Below are 23,760 nucleotides of genomic sequence, written 5' to 3' on the forward strand. Positions count from 1 at the left end.
AGTTCAAGCTATGTTTCCTGGATAAATTCCTGTATTCTCTCCTTTCTATGCACAGTTCACTCATTGATGTAATCACATACCAACGCTTTAATATTATGGTCTTTTATCAAGCTTGCATCAGCTCTGGTTTCCTTTCTTTTGTTACCCTTTTTGTTAACCCGTTCGTGCATAGTACTGAAATTATACTGCGCTCAAAAACGTCACCACTTTTCTATATGCCGTAGTGCTTACATTGATTCAATATAATTATTACGGTTTATCACTGACAACGGTTGATTCCGTCAACAGGCATAGTCGTACTGCTCATAGTCCTTGCAAATGTTTCTTGTGCTTGAAAAAGAACGGCTATGACGGTAGTAGGGTATTTGCCGTTGTGAGATAATTACAAAATTAAAATGCGCGATATTGATTGGGCAAGAGAAACGCTTTCCAAAATAAACACTTAGGTACAAATTAATAATAATAATTATAATAACGCACACACTCAATATTGCCCCGCATTAGGGAAACCCTGTGTCGTGGGTGCCATGGACACACATATAGACAACCACAAATTACACCCAAACTCACGAGAGAAATAAATGTAGGCCATACACATATTTCTCCCGAAAAACCTAAAAAATTACTTTTGGGATTATGGAAGTTCATGCAAACGTTATTTCTGGCAAATGTATTTTCGGTCTACTGATTCGTAACCCCGAGCCGTAGAAAGAGTACAACAATATTTGAAAGTATTACTAACATGTATTAAAAAATATTTTAATAATAACATTAGCATCAAAGCGACTCTATGAAATTTTTGTTCTAAATATTTCAAACGCTTGTGTTTCAAACAATTGAAATTGACGTGATGGGTCTCGACGTCTTTTACGCAAGCAATGATTCAAAAAGAGACAGTTAGCTATTTGATTATTTTGATTGCTTTCGAACTTTATATTTACAATTAATTTAAATATAAATTAAATACTATGTATACTAGTGCACAAAATAACACTTTTAAATGATAACTATGATGACACAATGTAGTACTTACTGAAAATATGATATACCATCCTGTTTTTTCACTATAGTTGAGTAATTTTTACAAGGTTTTACCACACAATACGGCATCATTGACGCGCAGTCAGGCGAACAAACGAAGACTAAAGCGTGATTGACGCTTTGTATACGATTTTAACGCCCTGTAAGTTCGGACACTTTAGCGCGGACCCGACGTCCATTTATTTGTATGTCAATGATCAAGGCAGGAATAAGTAACAGATCTATCAACCATACTTGAAGTCTTTCCAGAATTGTTAGCGTAATTATTAGTGTCATTTAGATAAATTATGAAGAAGTTTTTTTAATATTGCAATTTTTGCACATAAACTGTAGCTTATGGGCAAAAACTTGTAAGAAAAATAAAGGAAAAATTCAATTATTGTTTCTTATTGTAACATTTTAAAACCACTCGCATCCACAGGGTGATTGAGGGTAGCTAGTATGGACTATTTAGAAGCATTGCAGGCATGGTTCCATTGGACGAAGTCTAAAAACTTTTTAACCTAAACTTTTTTTTAGGTAAATGCAATAATTTAAAAGTTGTTTGCTAATAATGACTAGTTTAAATAAATAAATTCTTTTTTATTTTATTTAAATAAAGTAAGGTGTACGTGGTCTAATAAAACGTGTTCTAAGCATCTGTGTCGTTTGAAATCTTTTTTACAGACATTTGAAGTTAATATAATTAAGAAAATATTATTATAAAATGAAGAAAACCCGTTTTTTGACAACGTTTTAAAAAAAGGAGGTTGAATTATTTGTTCAAACATTTTTAAAAACATGCTTGATTATAGCAGAGATCTTATAAATTTTTGAAATTAGGACCTATAAACCGAATTGAGGTAGAATAAATAAATCTTTCTTAATTTTGTTTGTAGGTCTTAATTTTAAGAAATTGTAAAGTAACATTACACTCATAACATTGTACTCATTGAAAATTCCGATCAAAGGAGATTGAAGGCCAAGATTGGTTTTGCAATGGGGTGTTAAGTTGATGGTGTAAATTCATCATTCTTTGCAGGATTATCGAATATATTGTTGTAAAAGGTAATCGTTCTATAAATAAATAACTAAAAATAAAGTAATTGCCACATGTCATGTAAGTAAATAACTAAAATGACTACGTTTTTAAACAGTGACTTTGTTTTCCCAGTGAAATCGTGCCAAGTTACGACAGCAGTACTTTTCCGTTAACGAACTTCACGCAATTACAACATGCGGCGGCGCCGGTGTACTCAGCTCCGTTGCACGTGAACGGTCTGTGCTGGCGCTTGAAGGTCTACCCTGACGGAAATGGCGTCGTTAGGGGGAACTATCTGTCTGTCTTCTTGGAACTCAGCGCCGGATTGCCGGAGACCTCTAAGTGAGTCTGACTAGTTAACAAATATATTAAATATTTTTGGAATTATATTGATTAGATGAAGGGCTTTGAATGACGCCGTTTAATAACTATAAGGACCACCAATTGTAAATTTTGTTAGTATCATCTTTTTTTCATTATTTCACTTGCAGGATTACTTTTAACTGGGTGGCACAAAATCAGTTTTTCAAAATTATCGCAATCAAAATGAAGTTGACCAAATAGATTTTTAAAGAAACTTACTACTGAAATATATTCTTCTAAAATTCATCTTATAAACTGTTGAATTCTGAAATTTTGAACAAACTAATTGAATTTGATGTAACCAAAAATATTTCAATTTTCAAGCCCGAAACTAAGATTAGGGAAAAGGTGAGTGCAGATCGAACATTAGCAGTAGCGCAGTGTCAGCATGGACTATGCATTCAACTTCTATGTGCTCAGAATTGGCTAAACATTAGACAAAACAACATCAAATTTGAACATAATTGTGATTTGTGACGTGTCCAGAGGAAAGAATGATGAGTTAAAATGGGCGTACATCCAACGGAGTTGGTTTAAACCTTAAAAGAAAACTTATTATTCATTCATAAAATAATACTATGACCACAGAACACTAAATGGGTAATTCTTACAAAATCTCGATATTCTTATCCTTTAGGTTTATAAAAAAAGTATTTAATTCTTGCAGTAAAATTAATATTTAATATCAAATTATAATCAATTGCTACTTATGCCTACATATAATATTGATTAGTCTACGTCTACTAATTGATAGTAGCTACGACTAAAAAGTCGTTGAAAGACCAAGTACAAAGACACGACCCAAGCACATAGAAAAATTCGTGAGGTCCGTTGGTTCGTTCCGTGGCTTAGTTGGTATAGCGTCTGACACGGTATGCAAGAAGACGTCGGTTCGAATCCGACCGGATCGAAGGAATTTTTTCTGAGTGTTCGATCTTTGTATTAATAATTATTGATTAGTCTATTTCATAATAAAATAATAATATAAAAATATCCCCAAAATCATTCCCTCATTATGTCCCAAGTTCCATAATCAAACATGTGCTTTAGGTTAACATATTTAACAAAAATAACCTTATAGATTAAACATTCGATGAAATAAAATACGTTTTTGCAAAATCAAAGCTATCCTGTGGTAAAAACACTATAGATATATAAATTTAAAAAATATATTATTTATAGGATTATAAATGAAACTATTTTTCCGGATTTAAATTACCTATATTTGTTTTTTCAAACAAATATATGCGATTTAACTTGGGACTTTACGTTACGTGACGTCACGGTTGACCATGGGACCTGTAAAGGGCCCGAAACGTGGGTTTGTTTGAAAAAACAAATATACGCGATTTAAATCCGGAAAAATAGTTTAATTTCCTATGTGTAACAATCGCAAAAACCTAAGAACTCGAAATGTATTATTATTCATGTCCCAACCAAAAAATCATTCCCTCACACTTTTACCTTCACTCGATTTGTGAACGCATTTTTAATCTGGGGTAATTGCATTTTGTAAGTTTTTAAAAGTAAGCAGCACTGTAAACGTTTCAATATGACGAAATTCAACTTGTGTGTGTAAAACGTTTTCACTATGAAAAGATTTAATTTAAAATTCTAAAAGTTACATTTTTGACAGTCATTCACTCACATCGTATAAAAAGAACTTAAGCATTTGATTTTATTTATTAATTATACACTGAGATGAGTTATTGGTAGCAGGAAGCTTACACAAAATATTAAGTCTTAAAGTAAGTTTATATCGCTATTTTTCTTGGTTTATTTTGATTTCGTTCTTCCCTCACCGTCATCTTCGCCCTCAAATGTTCTGACTGCGCTATACGTTTTCTTAAAAGTCATTTATTTTGGGGACCACTATATCATTAAAAACTATTTATATAAGTACTACGTAATTGACGAAAAATAAATACAAATTCTTCCTAATAATTTTCATAAATATTCGAAGCACGAATTTCTAAATTTCATGAAAACTGCCCAAATACAGTAGAACTGGTTAGTTAGCATCTGACACGTGCCAACTATACATAGGTCTCGAAAGACCTCTCTGAGCTCAGTCCGCCATTTCGCTTTGTATGGTTGGTTGTGTCATTCTTTCGTGAAAATTCTCTAAAATTCTAGAAAAATGCCTTATTGTGCTGTTTTGGAGTGCAAAAATGAAAGCCGCACCAAAAACATTACCCGTGGTGGTATTTCATATCATCGGAAAGTCTTATTTTACAATACATTTTACATTTTTTGTAATACATTTTCAATTTTCTGTTCATCGAAATAATTTTTTGTTACAAGAAACGAAAGTAAAGCTTAACCCCTGCAATAAAGTCGCTTCTTGTTTGGAGAACTCCAATTCGTCGTCGTTCAGCAATTTGAAACTACGACCAATAAACATCAAGAATGTGTGACTTTTGGCGACATCGGTTTTCATAGTAATCGAGGCTTAAGGCACTTCCTCCATTGTTTTTTTCTTCCGTGACTATGACAATAGGTATCAAAGTTGCCGAATAGTCGGGATAGAGGTAATTAAAACAAGTAATAAACCTTAATTTAAGAAGCTACGCTCATGTCGTTGATGATACCTCGGTTTGAGACGACATGAGCCATGTGTCGCCCCGCACATCATTTATTACAATTGTAAAGTTTTTGGGTTTACATCGAGTTCACTCTATCGAGATACAATCACTAACAAACGAGTTCTAAAATATTAGCGCTAGTCACATCACTGTTGGTCTTAAGCCCAATTTTTATTTTTATAGAAATTTGCCCATCATTCTTTACAGAATTATCGAATACATTGTTCTAAAATTACTTTGTAATTTGTCTATCATAATTTTTACGCATAGATAATAATAATACAGCTATAATTGTTAATTAGCATCACTGTTCTCACGATGTAAACGAAATGTTTAGTATAAGTGTACTGAAAGATGGATGCAATCGTATTGAACAAGTTGTATGTAGTGTTATAGAAATCAAAACATACCAATTAAACAGTGTAAAAATGTAGTAAATTCTCCAATTAAAATAAATTTATTACGTGATACATGAGGTCCGCTGGTCATTCCGTGGCTTAGTTGGCATAGCGTCTGGCACGGTTTGCTAGAAGGCGTCGGTTCGAATCCGGCCGGATCGAATGAATTAATGAATCGAGTGAATTTTTTCTGAGTGTTCGATCGTTGTATTAATATTTACGACAAAAAAATGTATGTCGCTTAGTTTAGTGACTATAGGCATATTTTTGAAGATATTGAAAATCGTTTCTCTAGACCACATCTTAATGAACTCTCATCACAAATATTGGAGTATTGCAGTTTTTTTAATGTAATAGTAAATATCAACGAATAGTTAATATCAACTCTTACGTCATTTCTGGCTTGAACAATGTAAATAATCACGTCGACATAATCACAATTATGTTTAACTATAGTGATTACCGGAGACCAGTATAGGATGGGTATAGGCAAAGTATATTTACCTAACGTAACATATCTCGAGTATAAGATCATTGAACAAAGTTCAATATTATTATAATATATATATATGTTCCGGGATATACGTGTGAGATATTATCGACTCTATGTGTATTACTTACTTAATATATACTTTGTTTATCTGGATCTCTAATGAATACGTATTAAATTGTTTTTTTGACCAAATTGAGCTTCTTCATTGTATGATATCCATTCTTCTATGGAAACTTAACACAATCTGTTTTGTTGTGCATCTGTTGTCCTGCGCACAGTGACCGACGGAATATTTTCACGCCAAGTATTTGCACATTCACTAGAATGTGCAAATACTTGTATTTTATACCAATGTGTCATTTGTATAAAATATACGAATGATTTAGTTTAATGGTTTCACTGTCATACTTTGCCAACCCGTAAAAGTATTAAAATTAACAGATGAAAATATTCTGTCTGTGCTGGATTTAATATTGTCTTCCTGGTAGCAGTACTCTAACTCGTGGCAACTCTGCCTTGTTTCCTGTATATTTCTACTTATACTTTTGTGGATTGAAAATGTAGAACGTTAATGCGTTTTGATAGAAAATAATTAAACTGTATCATAATTTAAATACTTTGTTAATTCACCTGTTAAAGTGCAGTGAGATTTATATGTCCATTCATAGTAAAAATACACGGAAAAACCTGTATGAATAATAATTCATGAATTTTTCTTACATCGTAATTGTTTATTATCACTGAGGAAAGAAAATAATATTTATTTGGTCTAATTTTCTTATGTCTAATATAAAGTAAACCTTAATAGTAAATGTTGAGATTCAAAATGGAGACCATTCAGTATTTGTCGGGTTGTGCATATAAAACAACTCGACGGTGATAGTCTGTGGTGATCCAAGAACGGCGCGGACGCCGTCGAAAATCAACAACTAAATATAATAGAAAATGAAACCATCACGGCTGACTGACCATTGAGCCTGTGAACGTTGGTTTGTTGTGTAAAAACAATATACGTAATTTAGAGCCGAAAAAATAGTTTAATTTCCTATGTGTAACAATCGCGAAAACCGAAGAAATCGATAAATAAAAATATAACTTATCCCGAATTTACATTTGTCTGACGTATTTTAATAAATGTAACCATAATAAATGTATGACACCGATACCATTCTGACGCGTCACGACATGACACGTCAGACAAATGTAAACCTGGCTGTAATGAAATTTTGGTTTCTAAACGTCTGAATGGGTTTAATAGCGAAGCATTTTGGTAAATATTTATAATTCTACAAAAATTATGGAATCATTACTGCAAGTATATCTTTAAAATGGACCTAATATTTCTTTGGACCTTATTTGTGTCACGCGTATTTTACCCTACACCGTCCGAATATATAAATAGTCTAATCAGTGTTTTTAAGGCTTGGGATATATCATTAGGCTTAAATTGTTTTATCGACGTAGGTACGAGTACCGCGTGGAGATGCTGCATCAAGTATCTCGCGATCCTTCGAAGAACATCGTGCGCGAATTCGCCTCCGATTTCGAGGTCGGCGAATGTTGGGGCTACAACCGCTTCTTCCGACTTGATCTACTCGCTAGTGAGGGGTACCTCAACCCCGAAACAGACACACTTATACTCAGGTAATTACTCGTATTGTTACGGCATTATTGTCGTTCAGAATAGGTAGGAAATATTCTCTATCTATTTTATGTTTTTTTTTGTAAATGTAGCATAATTTGGAAATGAAAAAATAACACAGCTACATTTAGCGATTACATTACATACATACATACGAGTACATACAATTCGACGACCTCGATGGCCCAACTGTATGTATTCTGGGCGATAGATGTGTAAATTTGACATGGAAAATATCTACATAGGTTAAAAAAAAAATAATTAAAATAAATTCAAAAATTTCAAATAAAAAAATCTGAGACTATGCCAATTACATAGTCTTCGCTGTTATTGTGCCACGATCCATCATAAATTGTATTGAGCGAGAATGAACATAAATTGGATTGAACTTTTGAAGTTTGTTGTGGTCTGTGTTTTGGGTAATGTCCCGGAGTTCACTATGGTCAATATTCACAAGATAGGGGTGTGTTGTTTGGCAAATTGTTATTATTCATATTTAATTTGAAGTATTGCAAACGTTATGTCATGTTTAAAAGTATTGTATATTGATATAACTTACCACGCATTAGGCTGTCTATCCTGTGGGGTGAACGATTTTTACAATTGCAATATAAATCCCCCGATGTGTTATTTAAATTACATTGGATACACTTGGCAGGTTTCAAGTGCGTCCACCAACATTCTACCAGCGCTGTCGCGACCAGCAGTGGTACATCAATCAGCTTATCACAATGCAGAACCAGCACATTCTGCAAATCAATGATCTCAAAGAGGTAATTTATCTGTTATTATTATGCTCTGGCCACACAGACACCGCCGCGGAAGCGTTCCGGGCGCGGGAATTTTTTAATGTACGAGTTCATATGAACCTTGCTTCACAATGTAAACAATTAAATTCTCGACGAAATCGTAAGTCAAGCCAAGCAACCAGTTTTGCAGTATACTTTTAGCTTCAAATGGTGAGCACAATTCGACGAGACGAACAAGTTGTGCGCCTGGTGGTAAGCGACACGTCCATCCATAACAGCTGCAATGCCACTCAGGGCTTTTAATCTTAAAGATCTTAGAGGCGCTGCCGCTGTGCCCGTCCCCTTGAGACATTAGTTGACAAGTCCTATGTGCCTATAATTTCACCAGCTTTAAATCTCAAAGATCTGAGGGGCATTAAATTTTGAAAAGAATATTCTACCTCTAATCTGGTTTATTGAATTTCACCCGCTTACCTATTTTAATAAAACTTGGCACATAGGTGTAATTCCAATTAAAATAAAATGTTATGGTGGCCTTGCTTGATCTGATGATGGATATGGCAGACTGATGAGAGGAACTCCTCGACAGTGTTCAGCACCTACTTTGTGTTTGGGCTGATGTGATTAGTTTTGACGTGGACTTTCATCTGCATTTGAACTGTCGTTGAGGAGGACTCGGCAACGAACACGGTGAAAGGATAGAAAAAAATTGTTGTCGATTTTGAAATAAAAAAATTATCATGTAAATTGCTTTGTACAGACTGTTTTAAAATTTTAACTATAGTATGTGTTTTTTGAAGCCGGGAGTAAAATGATATTTGCAGGGTTGCCAGTTTTCGTAAAATGTTAAATAGTCATGTAGATGTTGTCGACAGTTTTATCAATATATTGTGAAAGTAGGTAAAATTTTGCCAAAAATTTTATTTTTATTTTTTTATTTTTATTTTTTTTATTTTCTAATAATAACGCTCACAATCAACATAGCCCCGCACTAGGGAAACCCTGTGTCGCGGGTGCCATGGACACACACATAGACAACCACAAATTACACCCAAACTCACGAGAGAAATAAATGTAGGCCATACAAATATTTCTCCCGGCCCGGGAATCGAACCTGGGACCTCTGCGTGGCAGTCCGGCATGGTAACCGTTCGGCCACGGAAGCAGGAGGCAATGTCTGAATTGTGGACGTCGTGACGTTCTAATGATTACTGATTGCGTTATTGTATTCTTTATTCTTATTTTGACAGTTGGTCTATTAATATCGATATCAATTTTTGTTCATGCACATTTTAATAACGATAGGTGGATTTGATTATGTATATTAAATTAAAATAGAAAACTTGAAAATATGTCTCCTATTTGTATTTTTAATAGACATACTTCTAAATTTTGTGTACGTATGTAAGAATTTACAAAAATTGCCTATAGACATGAACCTGTGCCTAGTAGTTGGACGAATAATGGGCCGATGGTGATTCAAATGAAACAAATTCGGCTATTTATTTCATAAGCGTAACCAACATTTAGTCGATAGTCGATGTAATGTTTATCGACTGCAACCACTAGCTACTTGCAAGCGGGCAACACTTTTGCACAATGAACTGTCATGTTACTCCATTTTTAAAAAGTCGGACCGTATATGTTTTGAATGTTTCTTATATTCTAATATAAACAATATTCGTTTTCAGCGTCTCTCCTTAGAGATGTCTCGCAACTCGATAGCAGCGACTCGAGCTGCCGCGCCTAATAGCGCTAACCCGACGCAATCCAACAACAACAACGGGAACGAAGCCGACAATCCCTCGCAGAACAATCCAGTCGATGGAAACAGCCTTAGCGATTCAATCGTGTACGGACAATGGAAGTTCACCACCCCGCACAGCGTTATTAGCAGCCAAAGGCTTACAAGTCCAAGTAAGTTACGTAATAGCGCACCGATCAATCTGTTCTCTGCACTAAGTCTCAATATCCGTGTAAAGATATCAATCAACTAACGACTTGTTCTGAAACTTTTAAGCCCTCTGAAGATACCTTTTCCTATAGAAACCAAATCAACGAATACGGCTTCACACTAGCTGCGACCGTTATCTGACCGGTATCTGCGGCATTAGTCTTTCGATTCTATGTAGTACTGACATCAAAAATCATATTTTGTACTATAAAAAGTCATATTTGAGGTTTGTTAAGTGTGAAACGCTAATATCAAGGGATTTTATACAGTAATGTACGGAACTGTGCCCTTATTATGTAGTTCAATTCATCATCAGCATCATGTCGGCCGGAAGACGTCCACAGCTGAACATAGGCAATATAAAATATATATTATATTGTAGTTCAATTACAATATAATAACACAAAAAAGGCACAACTTAATACAATTTTGCCCTTTACTCCTATTCATGAGTCAAGTATTAAAATGTTCGTGAAAAATATATGAATACGTGGCAGTAAACACACCATGATATTCAATAATACACAATGTTCATCTTGTTTGGGGCAGGCGTGCTGAACACGGCAATGTTCGCGGACGACACGCGCAACAACGACGTTTGCGCAGCCGTGGCGGGAGGTGCCGGCTTCGGCTATGGCGACTATGCGCAGGCGCTGGACCGCCGCCTCGCCGCGCCTCTTACTTCCGCCAGCGCAGCGCAGTACAACCTGCCCTCTACCTCAAGGTGAGTGGTCTAAGGTTTAGATTTATAAAACGAATATCGATTTGCCCGATTCATGAGTAAAATATTAAGTTTTTATTAAATTTAAATTAGTGTAATGGAGTTACAATATTTTTATATTTTTTCTACTAAATTAAAAGGGAAGTATTTTTAAAAACGGCTGATTAAAATACATTAAAAGTTTCTGTATAAAAGATGTGGTATGTATTTATTACATAAATAAACTACTTAATAACAAATGCATATTTTAATTATATTCTTATCTTTATCAGAAAAACAAAAAAAAAACAGTTCGTTTTATAAATTAAAAGTACTTGCTTATGTCGCTATTTTTTCTGAGCCGAAGTCAAAGTTCGACTACCATTAAAACTAAGTAAAGGTGGATTCATAATGCACAAATTCTGGCAATATATAGCCACACTTTATCGCGTTGCGCGATATTACCTTGAGTTGCACAATCAGAAGCTGCGACGACAGCTCAGCAGCAACACGATATATTGCGGCACTATATTGCCAGAATTTGTGCGTTGTGAATCCGCCTTAATTATGCTCGATCGTTACATTTTGAAATAGGAGAACAGTTGTCAATTGGGAGATCTATGGTTGGAATCTCTGTACCAGCTGTGATTTTTATTTTTTTTAATACGTATTATTGTGATTTTTTGGCAGCAATACTTTTCGTTAATGGTGTAGGAAAACATTGTGATGAAACCTGTTTATCGAAGCAGGTTCACGACCCTTAGAAAACTTCTTAGAGAAGATCCGTGCCCAGAAGTGGGACGTATAATGTGTTGACGTTGTTGATGATGATTCGCTGCAAATTATATATAAATAACTAAAAATATATAAAACTGGAAGTTTATTATTGGCATTTTATTATTAACTCCACCCATGTAAGTAACGACAAATACTTGCGTCGTATAAATATTGCCATTCTGCACTGTTGGATCACAACTGATTCGGGATCGCAGGTCGGCGAACTCTTTACATGTGTCGGGGGCGGACAATATGGCGCTAGTCAGCCTGCATACGCTGCTGTCCGCCGCCAACGCGCCCAGTCGCGTGCCCAGCAAGCTGGCCAGCAGGCAGCCGCGACATGACAAACAACAGGTGCCCAACAAGGAATCCACACTTACTGGTGAGACATTGCGCACAAGCAAACAAATTAATCGTTGTAGAGTAAATGCTTCGTACGTTATTTCCATGTAATTTTTCAGGATGAAGATAAAAATGTTGTATAAAGTATAGTGCACACAATAATGCTGCCGCCGCCGTTAGTTGAAAGGGCGCACGTAACATTTAAAAAAAAATTGTTATTGTAAGTTACCGCAAGAGAAAAGTGGATAATTTTTAATTTCATTTCTTTAAACATTAATTTCTCGATTTTGGGTTTTTGACACAAGTGCCCTTTCAACTAGCGGCGGCAGAATGTTTGTAGTTTGTATTTTAATTAGTCAGATTATACCTCTTAAATTATATCTCTTAAAATGCTACATTACTTTATATATAATATTTAAGTAAGAGCTTCAATAAAAACCAGTAAAAAAAACAAACTTAAATGCGTTTGCGCGGTTTGGTCACTCTTCACCTGGCACATAGTCGATTTGCTTTTTTTTGTTAAAGTACGTTGGACATGAAATAAAATTTTGTTTGCTTAAACATGGTAAATGAAATATGGAAGATAGTATTCTAATAGAAGACATATTTTACGTGATTAGGCATGCAAAATTTTACTTAAAATGAATTTAATTATAACACTGTCATTGGACATATACGAGGTATAATCAGCCAATTAATACCAACAAAATAACCATCAATTTCAAACTATTAAATTATACATCATTATTTATGTCAACATTTATCTAAAATCAATCAGTTTGTAATAATTTTTATCTCTAAGCAATGCACTAAGTCTATTTCTGAATAAATTATGTGGTACTGCTTTAATATTTTTTAGTAGAGTGTTATAAATTCGGACGCGCATCCATTGCATTGGTTTTCAACACGGGTTTTGCGACTTGGGGATTCAACGACGCGAAATTTAGAGCGAGAGAATTGTTTACAAGTTGAAGTGTCCAACAAATTCTGATTGTCTTGCTTTAGACGAAATAGAGGACATTGTTAATTAAGTTCACTTAATTAACAATGTCCTCTATTTCGTCTAAAGCATATATATGTTTCAACATATCATTAGTAGCGACGCATTGGACATTTGCGCGCATTTGGTCATTTGGCCTAGAACAGGAGCATGAAAAGAAGATTATTACATAGCCAAAATTTTTTTTATTCTAACAATGTGACGAGGGGATGTCATAAATACTAAGTTCTATTATTATCGATGCAAAGATAGAACAGACGAAGAAAAATTCCTTCGATTCGAATGGACTCAAATCAGTGTCTGTTGCCTAAACGTGGCTATATATTTTTCTATGTTCGATCTTTTTATCAATAATAATAACAAATTAATTTAATATTTTCACAAAGAATAGATTAATAAATATCTATGTAGTAAAAAGATGATATTCAATAAAAAACAGTAAAAAAGCTAAGTCCTAGTTTTTGGTTGTTTTAATACGACTTTCATCTTCTACGCAGCTGTGGCAAGTTCACCCGTGACGGAGGTATCAGCTGCAGTAAACAACGCCGAGCTATGTTCGTCCATATCGTCCCCCGAACTTAACACGAATGTGGGAAGGAATAAAAACGAGGCAGCAGGCTCCGGAGACCCTCCCAGTGAGGGCCAGCTCGAGAGCCCCAATGCCACTCAGACAGTGCATGCCGCTTCCGAGTCGAGCAGTGACACTGGCGTGAGTTTTGTACATTTATTTTAGAGAATACAGTTATACAGTTTAATAATATAACAGACAATTCCCTGTACTGTGAGTGTGAGGAAGTCATTCCAGGTCGTCAATAGAAATTAAATTAACAACAGTACGTAAATAGTTCCCCACTAATGGAAATTATAGTACATTGTGTATTATTTACATATTACCAACGAGAGTTTGTTAGAGGCTTTAATGAATCGAGTTTGTAATTTTTACCGCCCGTTATACATACAATGTTTTCCATCACATTTATTTTTTGTATGTAAATATCGCTTCACAACACATTTACGGATTTTGCAAGTGGCGGGTTTATTTTTTTTTTATACAGATTGCCAGCTATTCTTCCATAGATAATACAACTCGAACTGTTAGAAAAGAAGGCACAGACACATGCAGCCGCAATGTATTAGATATAAAATAAATAAATTCCAAATTCTAAAAGTACTGTAATAAGTAAATTTAGTAAAATATAGTTACATTGCAAATGTTTAGTTTTCTTTATGCTTCGAGTTTATGCGAGATATGCGTTCAGATTTTTCGAGCATAAAAACTTTTTGCTTAATCTTGACGATAATGAAATATAAAATCCCGTGTGCATAATTTAGGACATTACGGTTGAGTTTGCCTTCATGTCATGACTCTGTTTTGCGAGCAATTGAGATGAAAAATAATTAGTAATTCCTAAGCATTGTGAGCAGACAGGTACAGAAGACAACATTTATTGCGACAGTGAACATCGACGAGCCAGTTTATGAGTTCATTCAAAAACCGTGTTTTTCTTTTTCCTTTTATTATAAATAGTTATCGATCATTTTTTTGTGTCATATTGTTTGTTTTTAGCTGTAAAGAAACATTAGACAATGTCACATACGTTTCTCTGTTTTGGAAATTGGAAACAACGACGATATCATTAACTGTTGCATTTTTATAATAGTGATCCCTGTAAAGTAAAAGATGGCAAATTTAACATTGGCCGCCGCCATTTTTGGCGGAATATAGAAACAATACCACGTACCTGAATGACTCTAAAGTTGCCACTGTGACGTAACTATGATTGTAACGGCCATATATACGTGGCTAACGCTGAAATAACAACAATTTCCAGGATTTAATGTTCAGCGAACTGGAAGTATTCGCCGACGAGAACAACGCCAACAACGTCGACGACAACTCCAACGAAGAGAACGACGTCGACGACGAAACCATGTCCGGTAAGCAGGCAAAGAGTAGGCCCAGCACAGGTCTCCCGATTCCTTTCCTTGCGCCCTTCGCTCCCGTCCTTCCTAACGCCCTGCCCTCGTGCCGTAGACGGGTCGTCGGCGTCGGGGTCCTGCGAGTGGTGCGGGCTGGCGGAGTCGCCGACGTCGCTGTGCTCGGAGGAGTCGCCGGCGCACCGCGCGTACTGCGCGTACCGGCGCGCGCCCGCGCACCGCCACCAGCCATACGCGCGGCCGCACAACGCGCATGCGCACGCGCCGCTGCACGGCCACGCACCGCACCCCCCGCACGCCCCGCACCCCGCCCACCGCAACCACAGTCACAGTTGCGCCGACATCTAGCCCCATCCCGCTCACTCCCCCGCGTCCGCTGTAAACCCCGCCTAGTTCGCGAATCCGAGAGGCTCCCGCTCGACGCCTTCGTTTATTTCACGAGAATATTTTTGACCTCCGTTGTTTGCGTCTTTAACGTCGACGTTAAAAGTTTTCTGTAGGAAGTTCCATTTGCCTGTCGTGATCTCCCAGAGGTCGTCGTAAAATATAAGGGGATAGTCTTCATGGATCGGTTTTGTGCCGCGAGTTCTGTGCAATTTTAATAAAATAGAATGTAATGATAGGTAAAAAGACATCGACAACGAAAAGGTCCGCCATCTACTTTGTGATGTTCAAATTGATGCATAATGTTAAATATATTATTAAACATTGTTTACTCGGAATAACCAATGCCACTGGTATCAGTCCGGAAAGGTTGACATAGTAATTACGTCACACATACTTCGCAAATAATTTAAGTTAACGACACTCGCAAGTACAAGTTTAACTTTAACTTGTTACATCTGAATTTATACATACTTCCAATATTACCCAAAGGGTTTTTGTGTTTTAACTTTATTTCTCTACAATTGTACACATGTAAAGATTTCGGTACGTAATGTTCCTTGCGGAACGTAAAAATTGCCCTTACTAAAAGTATTGATTGTAAACTTCTTATTACTTTATAATTTTCACAATTTTGAATATGTTTCTAAACTGATTCTTCCTATGAGACATGTTTCGAGCCACACGAGTCGAACGAAAGAACAAACATAAGATATCTTTCTAATGAAACTTTTTGATCAGGTGATGTAGAAATTTAAAAGTAATTGAAACAAAAATAGAAAAATATTAAAAAAGAAAGTAAAAATCGCGCCAAGTTTTTTGGAAAGAGGTTTTTTGATGTGTACTTTCCACTATATACCTACTAGTATAGATTGTTTAGGTTTCTGCAGACATGGAGGTAGTTATGCAAAAGATGAATATACGCCTAAAGGCCGCGTCTCACTGTCCGTGATTTTATATACCACCTCGCACGAGCTCGCACCCGCTCACTAAGGGAAGAGGGTCGTCCGTGGTAACATAGTGGTGCACTTATCGATGCATAGCAAAAAAATGGGCGGAGCGCCGCGATTGGTTGTCATACTGCATTTGGTTAATTATTAATATGAAGGGGTGACGGTGTGTGGCTGTCGGCAGTGCGAGGAAATCTGTTTATATCACGGACCGCGGGAGGCGATCTTAAGACAATTTAACGCGTCAAAAAGTGTCTTTTGCCAGACGCCATTCATTTTAACATTAGTCAGCAATGCGCTAAAATGTATATGTTTCTATCTGCAGAACTGCATCAACTGCTTCATATAATGTTATCACCGAATTCAATCTATGCTATAACATTTATTCAAAGTGTTCTAGATCGCGTTACACTAGTTAGATATGGGTTGACTGTCATAAAGAGAAATATGGCATCACAGACTTTTCTCGAGCAAACAAAAGATATAATATAATAAATAGAGCTTGTTTCAAACAGAGTGATTTTCAAGACCCACATTTGAACATACAAATATGATTTGCCAAAGCATTGGTATTGTAACATGTAATGCGTAATCGAATTAGAAATAAACGTGGTTGTCCTTTTTGATAATTATATGCAGTGAAAAGGATAACAAAGCGGATTACTGTAACGCGTACTTGATTCGACGTTAGTTTTTTACGATAATAAAACATTACAAGCAACCAAAATTACTAATGCTTTGTTGATATGTTACTATTTCTTTTTCTCAAAACTGCTTTATTTATAGAATTGCCAGGAAGTGGTTCAACTTTGTTCCGTTTTAATAAATCAATAGTAAACATTAAATATCGTTCTGTTAATACTCGTACACTATACAATACAAAAAACTCATAGCAATAGTAAGTAAATGTCTTGCTGCTCGGCCATTTCGAGTAACTTTCAAAATTCCTAAATCCTATATATGTATTAACATTTTTATTAACGGTAGCATAATTATGTAGTTTCACTCTATAGATGACCCGTGCTCAGCAGTGGTACATGTATGTGTTGATAAAGGTGAAGTTCACTGTACTTAGCTGGGGCAGACACTGGGACCCGTCCATACAAATTATTACACAAACACAAATTACTACAAATTATTGGCCGTGTACCAGATAAACTTATAAAAGTACCAGATAAACTTATAAAATTACTTAGGAGATTCAACATAACTTCCTTGGTCACTGACATAATGCACTTAAATATTATATGCACGTAAGAGTACACTACACTTCTGTCCATAACAGCGCAGTGCCACTCAGAGCTTTAAATCGCAAATATGAGATACACGGCTACTGCGCCCGTCATCCTGATACATAAGTTGACAAGTCCCATGTGCCTGTAATTTCACCACCCTTACCCTTCAAAACCGGAAGACAGTAATGCTGACATTACTGCTTGACGGCAGAAATAGGCAAGGTGGTAGTACTTCCTTGAACTCTTCCACAAGGACCTCTACTGCTACTAAAATATAAACACAAATATCAAACGTAAAAAAATAAATGTCTAAAGATTGCACGGAAACTCAAGTACGTTACAAAATAATAATTATTATTTAGCATAAAAAACAAACTTTGAGCTTCACAATAGACATTAATTAGCGACTCAGTATTTTTATGCGTGATTTGATACTTTATTACGACTGTGCTAATATATACGTATATATTTTTAAATACCCATATTTTGAAAATTTAGTTTTGAGTATTATTACCTTGTATGGACGGGCCCCAGGGGGGGCAGTGCCGTGCTCCAGAGCAATCTTAAATTAACTACATATTTCTTGCATTATAAAAAATAACACCTTGAATAATCAAATCTGGCACCATGGAAAACTAAGCACGTTTTGAAAGTTAACCAAACCTCGAAACCGTCGAGTAGCGTTGTAACTCCATACATACGATATCACATTAATTCTTTCTCTTTCCGCAGGCGAGAACGACATTGAAGGCGCGGTCGGCGGTACCGAGGACGTGGAGGGATCCGATATCCTCAGCCGTTTGCTATGTGCTGTCCATGGACGGAGCAACCACAGCATGGAAAGGACCCCGGCAGGCACAGACGGATCTGTCCCGCCCCATACCTCGCCGCAATTACGTCACGAAAACGATCCTCAATTATCTACTGCGGCGCACACGGATATGTTATTGCTCAATTTGATGCGCATGAACGGGTTGACACCAAAGCATTCCAAACATGGTTAGTGAATTTGTGTATGAGATAGAGCAAGACTTGGTCGAACTTTTCTACCAGTAAACTTGCTTAAGTCAGGTTTGTTTATGTGCATGTGGACTGTGTAAGTAACATAAATGAGTTCGCAATGGAGCTCAACCATGTAGACCAGAGGTACCCAAACTTTTTTCTCGTACACCACCTACCTATTTTTTTTTTGTTTTGCGTCGACTTGCTTACTTATCTAACATGATTTTTTTTTACAAACTCATCAACTTCAAATGTATTTTTGGCAACGGACATAGCAGTACTCAGTTTGATAAGTTTAATTGTACAGTCGGAAACTTTACAAAAAATACCATTTAAGTTTTATACAAAATTTACCGAACATCTTGTTTGTTATGAAATGTTTTATTCATAGGTAATTTTTATATAAGAAAGTGTTATGGATGTATGTTGTTACTAATTATGTAGGAATTATACTCCGTTCAACCATATTATACTTTTGACATAAGCGTGCCTATGAAGTTCCATAATTATTGATGAGCAACCAGACAAAAAAATGCAAAGCTTCTTGAAATCTCTTTAGCTCTAGCTCCGATTCCGATATTCAAGCAGACATAGTAACGAAGATTATTCTAGTTGATTTTTTAGTTGTGTAGGTTTTGTTGTGTACAGGGTCAAGAGCATGTCAAACTTTACATTTAAAACATAAATCCAACTATGCCGCTTACGATAAGAATGGTCCAAAGTACAAAGTGTCAAGCTTGATGTGCTTTAAAAAAAAAACAATTAAATTTGAAATAATTTTAATAAATTCTAATGGTTCACTGTTCCGTCGAGGTCGCACGTTACCCCATTTTATCTAATATTGTGTTGAAAGTGTCACTGGTAAAATAAATGGTTGGACCTTACTATAATGTAGATTATTCCGTTTATGGAAAGTCAAAATTTTGATCACGACCTGCCTAAATACACTACGTGTGGGTGACTCCCATTAACATCTATTGTTTCCATTTTTTTTATGCTGACATGGACCACTTGTTGGTGGAAATGGGCCCCCTGGGGTTCGATATATGGACCACTTTGGGAATCATCGATGTAGACGTTCCTTAAGTGTATTAGAGTAAGGATTATGGAGTTGTCGTTAATGTCGCTTCAAATTCAAATGTTTTTGCATTGTTAATTAATATCAAATATTGAAACATAGGTGGATGACTTAAGAAATATTTTCAGGTCCAAAGCGTCATTGGACTCAAACAGAGTTAGCGATGCCGACGTCGTCGACATACTACAACAATTACTTAACACCTCATGTGCGCGGTGAGGCTGTACCGCGCATCACTCGGCGCGAGGTGCTCGGAATCCGTGCTAACAACAGTCGCTGCAGACCTGTCAGAAATCTCCTCGGCCATTCGCCTAACTCCCCCAGCACACCAAAGAACACGCGCCCGCCTAATCTAATCCGAAACCCTGATGACGGACGCTTTAACGACCCACCAGGTATTTATCTTTTAAACATGCGAGCTGGATCCATTTAAATTCAGGCGCGTTATTTAGTCTCCTTTTAATCTGAGATTTTCACGAGCATTTTGATCCCTATGACAAAATAGCGTATATTCAGCATGTAGGTTTGATAGATTTGAAAATATTTATCGATAGTGAAATGAAGTTTAATAATTATAACTATTTTTTAAACCAAAAACAAAGATCTGCAATAAATATAGAAAAATTGGTAAGGTCCGCTGGTTCGTTCCGTGGCTTAGTAGGCATAGCGTCTAGCACGGTTGCTAGAAGACGTTGATTCTAGTCGAACCGGATGGAAGGAAGTTTTCCTAAGTATTCGGCCTTCGTATTAATAATTATAAGTAACTAGTGGAGTAATTTCACAAAAAATAATTAAAAATGTTATGGTGGTGGTAACACTTTGATTTGTCTGCTGTTTTGATAAAAAATTGGATTACTTTATTTTTGTTGAACATCGTGATGTTTTACTATCACGATATATGTACATCTATTTTTTGTGAAAACACACTACCGGAACCAGTGTTTGTAGCCACGTTGAGGCAACGGACACTGGCTCGAGGCCTGTCAGATCGAAGGAATTTTTCTTTATGTTTATTCGATCTTTTTATCAATATCAGTAATTAAAAAAATGGATTTTTATTATAACTAAAGCTACATGCGGCGCGTGCGCAGGCATGATGCCCGTACTTGGCGGGACACCCCCAGGCACTCCGGGCAGTCCGAGCACCGCCGAGCGCGCGGTGACGTCACCACATTGCATCCCTCTACACGACTACTGGCCTTCGGTCTCCAGCATCTCCGATAATGATGAGGTCCACGTCCTTTCAGAATACAACGTAAACCCATTGTCCATTTTTTTTTGCTCATTTTGTTTTCAGGCTTATTTAGATTTCTTTTTATTTCTTCCACACGTGATATCATTAACGGAATCTAAACGATAAAATAGCAAATTCAATCGCTGTAATTAGCGAAAATACACATCATATCACCGAGTGAAAGTTCAAAATTAAATTGTCATTACAGGAATCCCTATTTGACATGCTTTTGAGCAGCCTCTCGATCGACGGTGCACAAGGCCAGAGTGAAGTGGGTGATGATCGTCCTACCACGCCGCCAGTGCAGCCATGGAGCCCCCCTTCAGCTCCTCCCAACCAGCATAAGGAGACACCGGATGTCGATTGACTACAAGACTACCGGCCTGCTCAAAGTAACCACTGGCGCGAAAATGATTGGCAAGGTAATGACTGGCAATTGATCAACCAGGAGAATGAGGTGCAAGTGAACAGGCATCATCGCCGCGAGTACATCCACTAAGTTTGTTGGATATTTTATTTTAAGTTGTGTCGTTGCTGTATTGATATGGAGCTGAATCTTAAGGTAGCGTTGGTTTAATTTTGCGGCGGTTTATTTTTTGCTTAAAATTATTAAAATGTGAAAAAAGATAGTAAAAGGAAAACGAAGACGATAACGTAAACGGTTCTGTTAAATGACTTGATATTGGAAGTTACAACACAGTTTCATAATAAAGACTGGTCGGTAATGTCTTTTGATTGCTTCTATGCAGTGAATGATTCTGCTGATGTGGTTACAAATTAGATGCGAAGATCTTTATTTTTTATTTTAACATGGGTAGTGCCACTTGTAGAACGTTAAGAATTTGAATTTATATATAACATCTATATGTAGAATATGATGTCACTATATATGCGAAGTCTTAAAGTAATCTCTGTGATTTTGTCATGTAAAATTTTTATGAGTTGTGTGTTGTGTTAGGCATTAGATAGAATACTTAAAATTTTAACGATCTCTGATATTTTTATTTTTATTAAAAGTAATGAATGACAAATGCGATATTATTTTATTATTATTTAGCAAGGATTCTGAGAGGGAATTATTATTTGGGATATTATATTTGAATACACATTCAGATTATCTGTTCTTCATTGTTATTGCATTTAAATACTTTTTAATAGTCTAAGCTCTAATCACCTGTGCAACGTTACGTATGTACGTAAAGCATGTGTTTTGGTGGAAAGGGTAATTAATCTTCCTTTTTTCCGGGAAAATGATTCCATTATGGGGAATATTCACCATAGTGTCGACAAGGAACTCATTAGGAACGTTTTCAGAGATATATACCCGTTTGTAGCCTACCTTGAACACAATGTGTAGGTATGGGTAATTTTCAGATTAGTTTTCTATATCTTCTATATTCAAGATTTAAATATTGTTTCGTGATAAATTAAAATAATAAAAATTGCCACCGAAATAGGTAGAGGAAACTAACGTAAAAATTACCTTTTCTTTAATACAAACCGACATTTGAGAGACAACATCTTGTTAAACACCGCGTGAAAGAAAGAAGAAAGAAGCGTATAAGACCTCTGTGCACGAATTTTTTTAGTCGTTTCACACTTAATAGAGTTCCTGTCGTCACTTGGCCCAGCCAAGGTGTCCATTATATTGTCTTGGAACTTGCATGTACTCTAGCAAATGCTGTCATAGATAAGGTTATTGGTGTTTGATGTCCGTAGGTGACTGTTCAATAGTATTTAGCTATTAAATCGACAATTACACATGACATTGCAATAGTATAGATGTTTTACCATTTTATCTGGAATAGGTGTTTAGAAAGCTCACATATGACGGGCGATTAATTTGCTCTTATAAACAGGACTTCATTGTTTAGAAGGCTTGTATCTATTCTGTTTTGCATTAGAGTTACGAGTTAACAACAAAATTCTTGCAATTGAATAAATGTACGTGACAAAAGCAGAGTGGATACAAGTATGTGTTATTACAGTTCAAATGATGTTTTATGGCCGGTTGTACGCCGGGCCTTAGGTGTCAGTGTTATTGAAACCTTAGTTATAGTGGAACGATCGACTGAACAGTTCAAACAGTGTGATTCGTGTAAGGTAAGGATGGCAGAGTACTGATTAACGAGTAAGGCACCAAATGTATTATTTCCGTTACAAAAATTCTAAAAGTATTAAAAGTTGTAGTTATTACTGTAGTTATTTCAAAATAACGAACTGAACTAATGCGTGTAGTTTCTAGGTAGTGAAATAATTGAATGTAAAATTTTAATGACGAACACAAATTTAATTCTCTTTGTACTGTGGTAAAAAAATTCTGTCTACATTAGAAACTAAATGATTTTTTTTAATGTTTAAAATTGTTATCATTGTACGTGGTTCTGTAGTGTATTTGATGACCGTAAAATAATATGATAAATAAACGTATCAGATTCATTTGAATTTTTATTTTGATGATAAGTTGAAATTAAAAGTCCTGCTAAAGTCGCACACCAATAAAACTAACCAAGAATAGGTACTGTGTTCACTTTACATTTAAACATTCTTACTGCCCGAATTAAGGTAGGCGCACGCATCAGACGGATCGCATTATAAGGATTTTGGTATTCTTTGTATAGAAGTTCATACAACTGCGTCCACTGACCCGCATCACACGCACCAGTTTGTCGGTAATGTCGACGCAGTTGCTCAGAGAGGCAACTTTTCCATGCGTGCCGACGACGTCATACGGATTGCGTATCAGTATGTCTATATGCCTTCATTTGCTATTTATTAAGAAGAGTAGTAAATTTAGCGTGAGAGATACGAAAATACTGGAAGAATATTTTCCGGAAATAGCGTTTGATATTCTCCATGTTGCGATCTCTTCTT

At 36.1% G+C, this 23,760-nt stretch overlaps 1 protein-coding gene across 4 annotated transcripts in view; it reads left to right on the top strand.

The window, feature by feature from the left end:
- Nucleotides 1–21,908, top strand: part of LOC113237172 — a 31,073-nt gene extending 9,165 nt beyond the window's left edge. Inside the window, exons 6-18 of one of the 4 annotated variants that reach the window (XM_026473486.1) lie at nucleotides 2,195–2,404; nucleotides 7,366–7,545; nucleotides 8,202–8,316; nucleotides 9,984–10,209; nucleotides 10,796–10,970; nucleotides 11,939–12,105; nucleotides 13,563–13,774; nucleotides 14,898–15,003; nucleotides 15,101–15,334; nucleotides 18,305–18,571; nucleotides 19,781–20,047; nucleotides 20,723–20,907; nucleotides 21,095–21,908. In XM_026473486.1, the coding sequence (XP_026329271.1) occupies nucleotides 2,195–2,404; nucleotides 7,366–7,545; nucleotides 8,202–8,316; nucleotides 9,984–10,209; nucleotides 10,796–10,970; nucleotides 11,939–12,105; nucleotides 13,563–13,774; nucleotides 14,898–15,003; nucleotides 15,101–15,334; nucleotides 18,305–18,571; nucleotides 19,781–20,047; nucleotides 20,723–20,907; nucleotides 21,095–21,253 (2,503 nt within the window). In that variant the 3' untranslated portion in view covers nucleotides 21,254–21,908. The remainder of the gene's footprint in view (nucleotides 1–2,194; nucleotides 2,405–7,365; nucleotides 7,546–8,201; nucleotides 8,317–9,983; nucleotides 10,210–10,795; nucleotides 10,971–11,938; nucleotides 12,106–13,562; nucleotides 13,775–14,897; nucleotides 15,004–15,100; nucleotides 15,335–18,304; nucleotides 18,572–19,780; nucleotides 20,048–20,722; nucleotides 20,908–21,094) is intronic. The other 3 variants (XM_026473487.1, XM_026473488.1, XM_026473489.1) reach the window with 3 other exon arrangements.
- Nucleotides 21,909–23,760: the final 1,852 nt, after the last annotated feature.

This window comes from Hyposmocoma kahamanoa, unplaced genomic scaffold, assembly GCF_003589595.1.
Source record: "Hyposmocoma kahamanoa isolate Upper Pololo Valley unplaced genomic scaffold, ASM358959v1 93, whole genome shotgun sequence".
Taxonomy (NCBI): Eukaryota; Metazoa; Arthropoda; class Insecta; order Lepidoptera; family Cosmopterigidae; genus Hyposmocoma; species Hyposmocoma kahamanoa.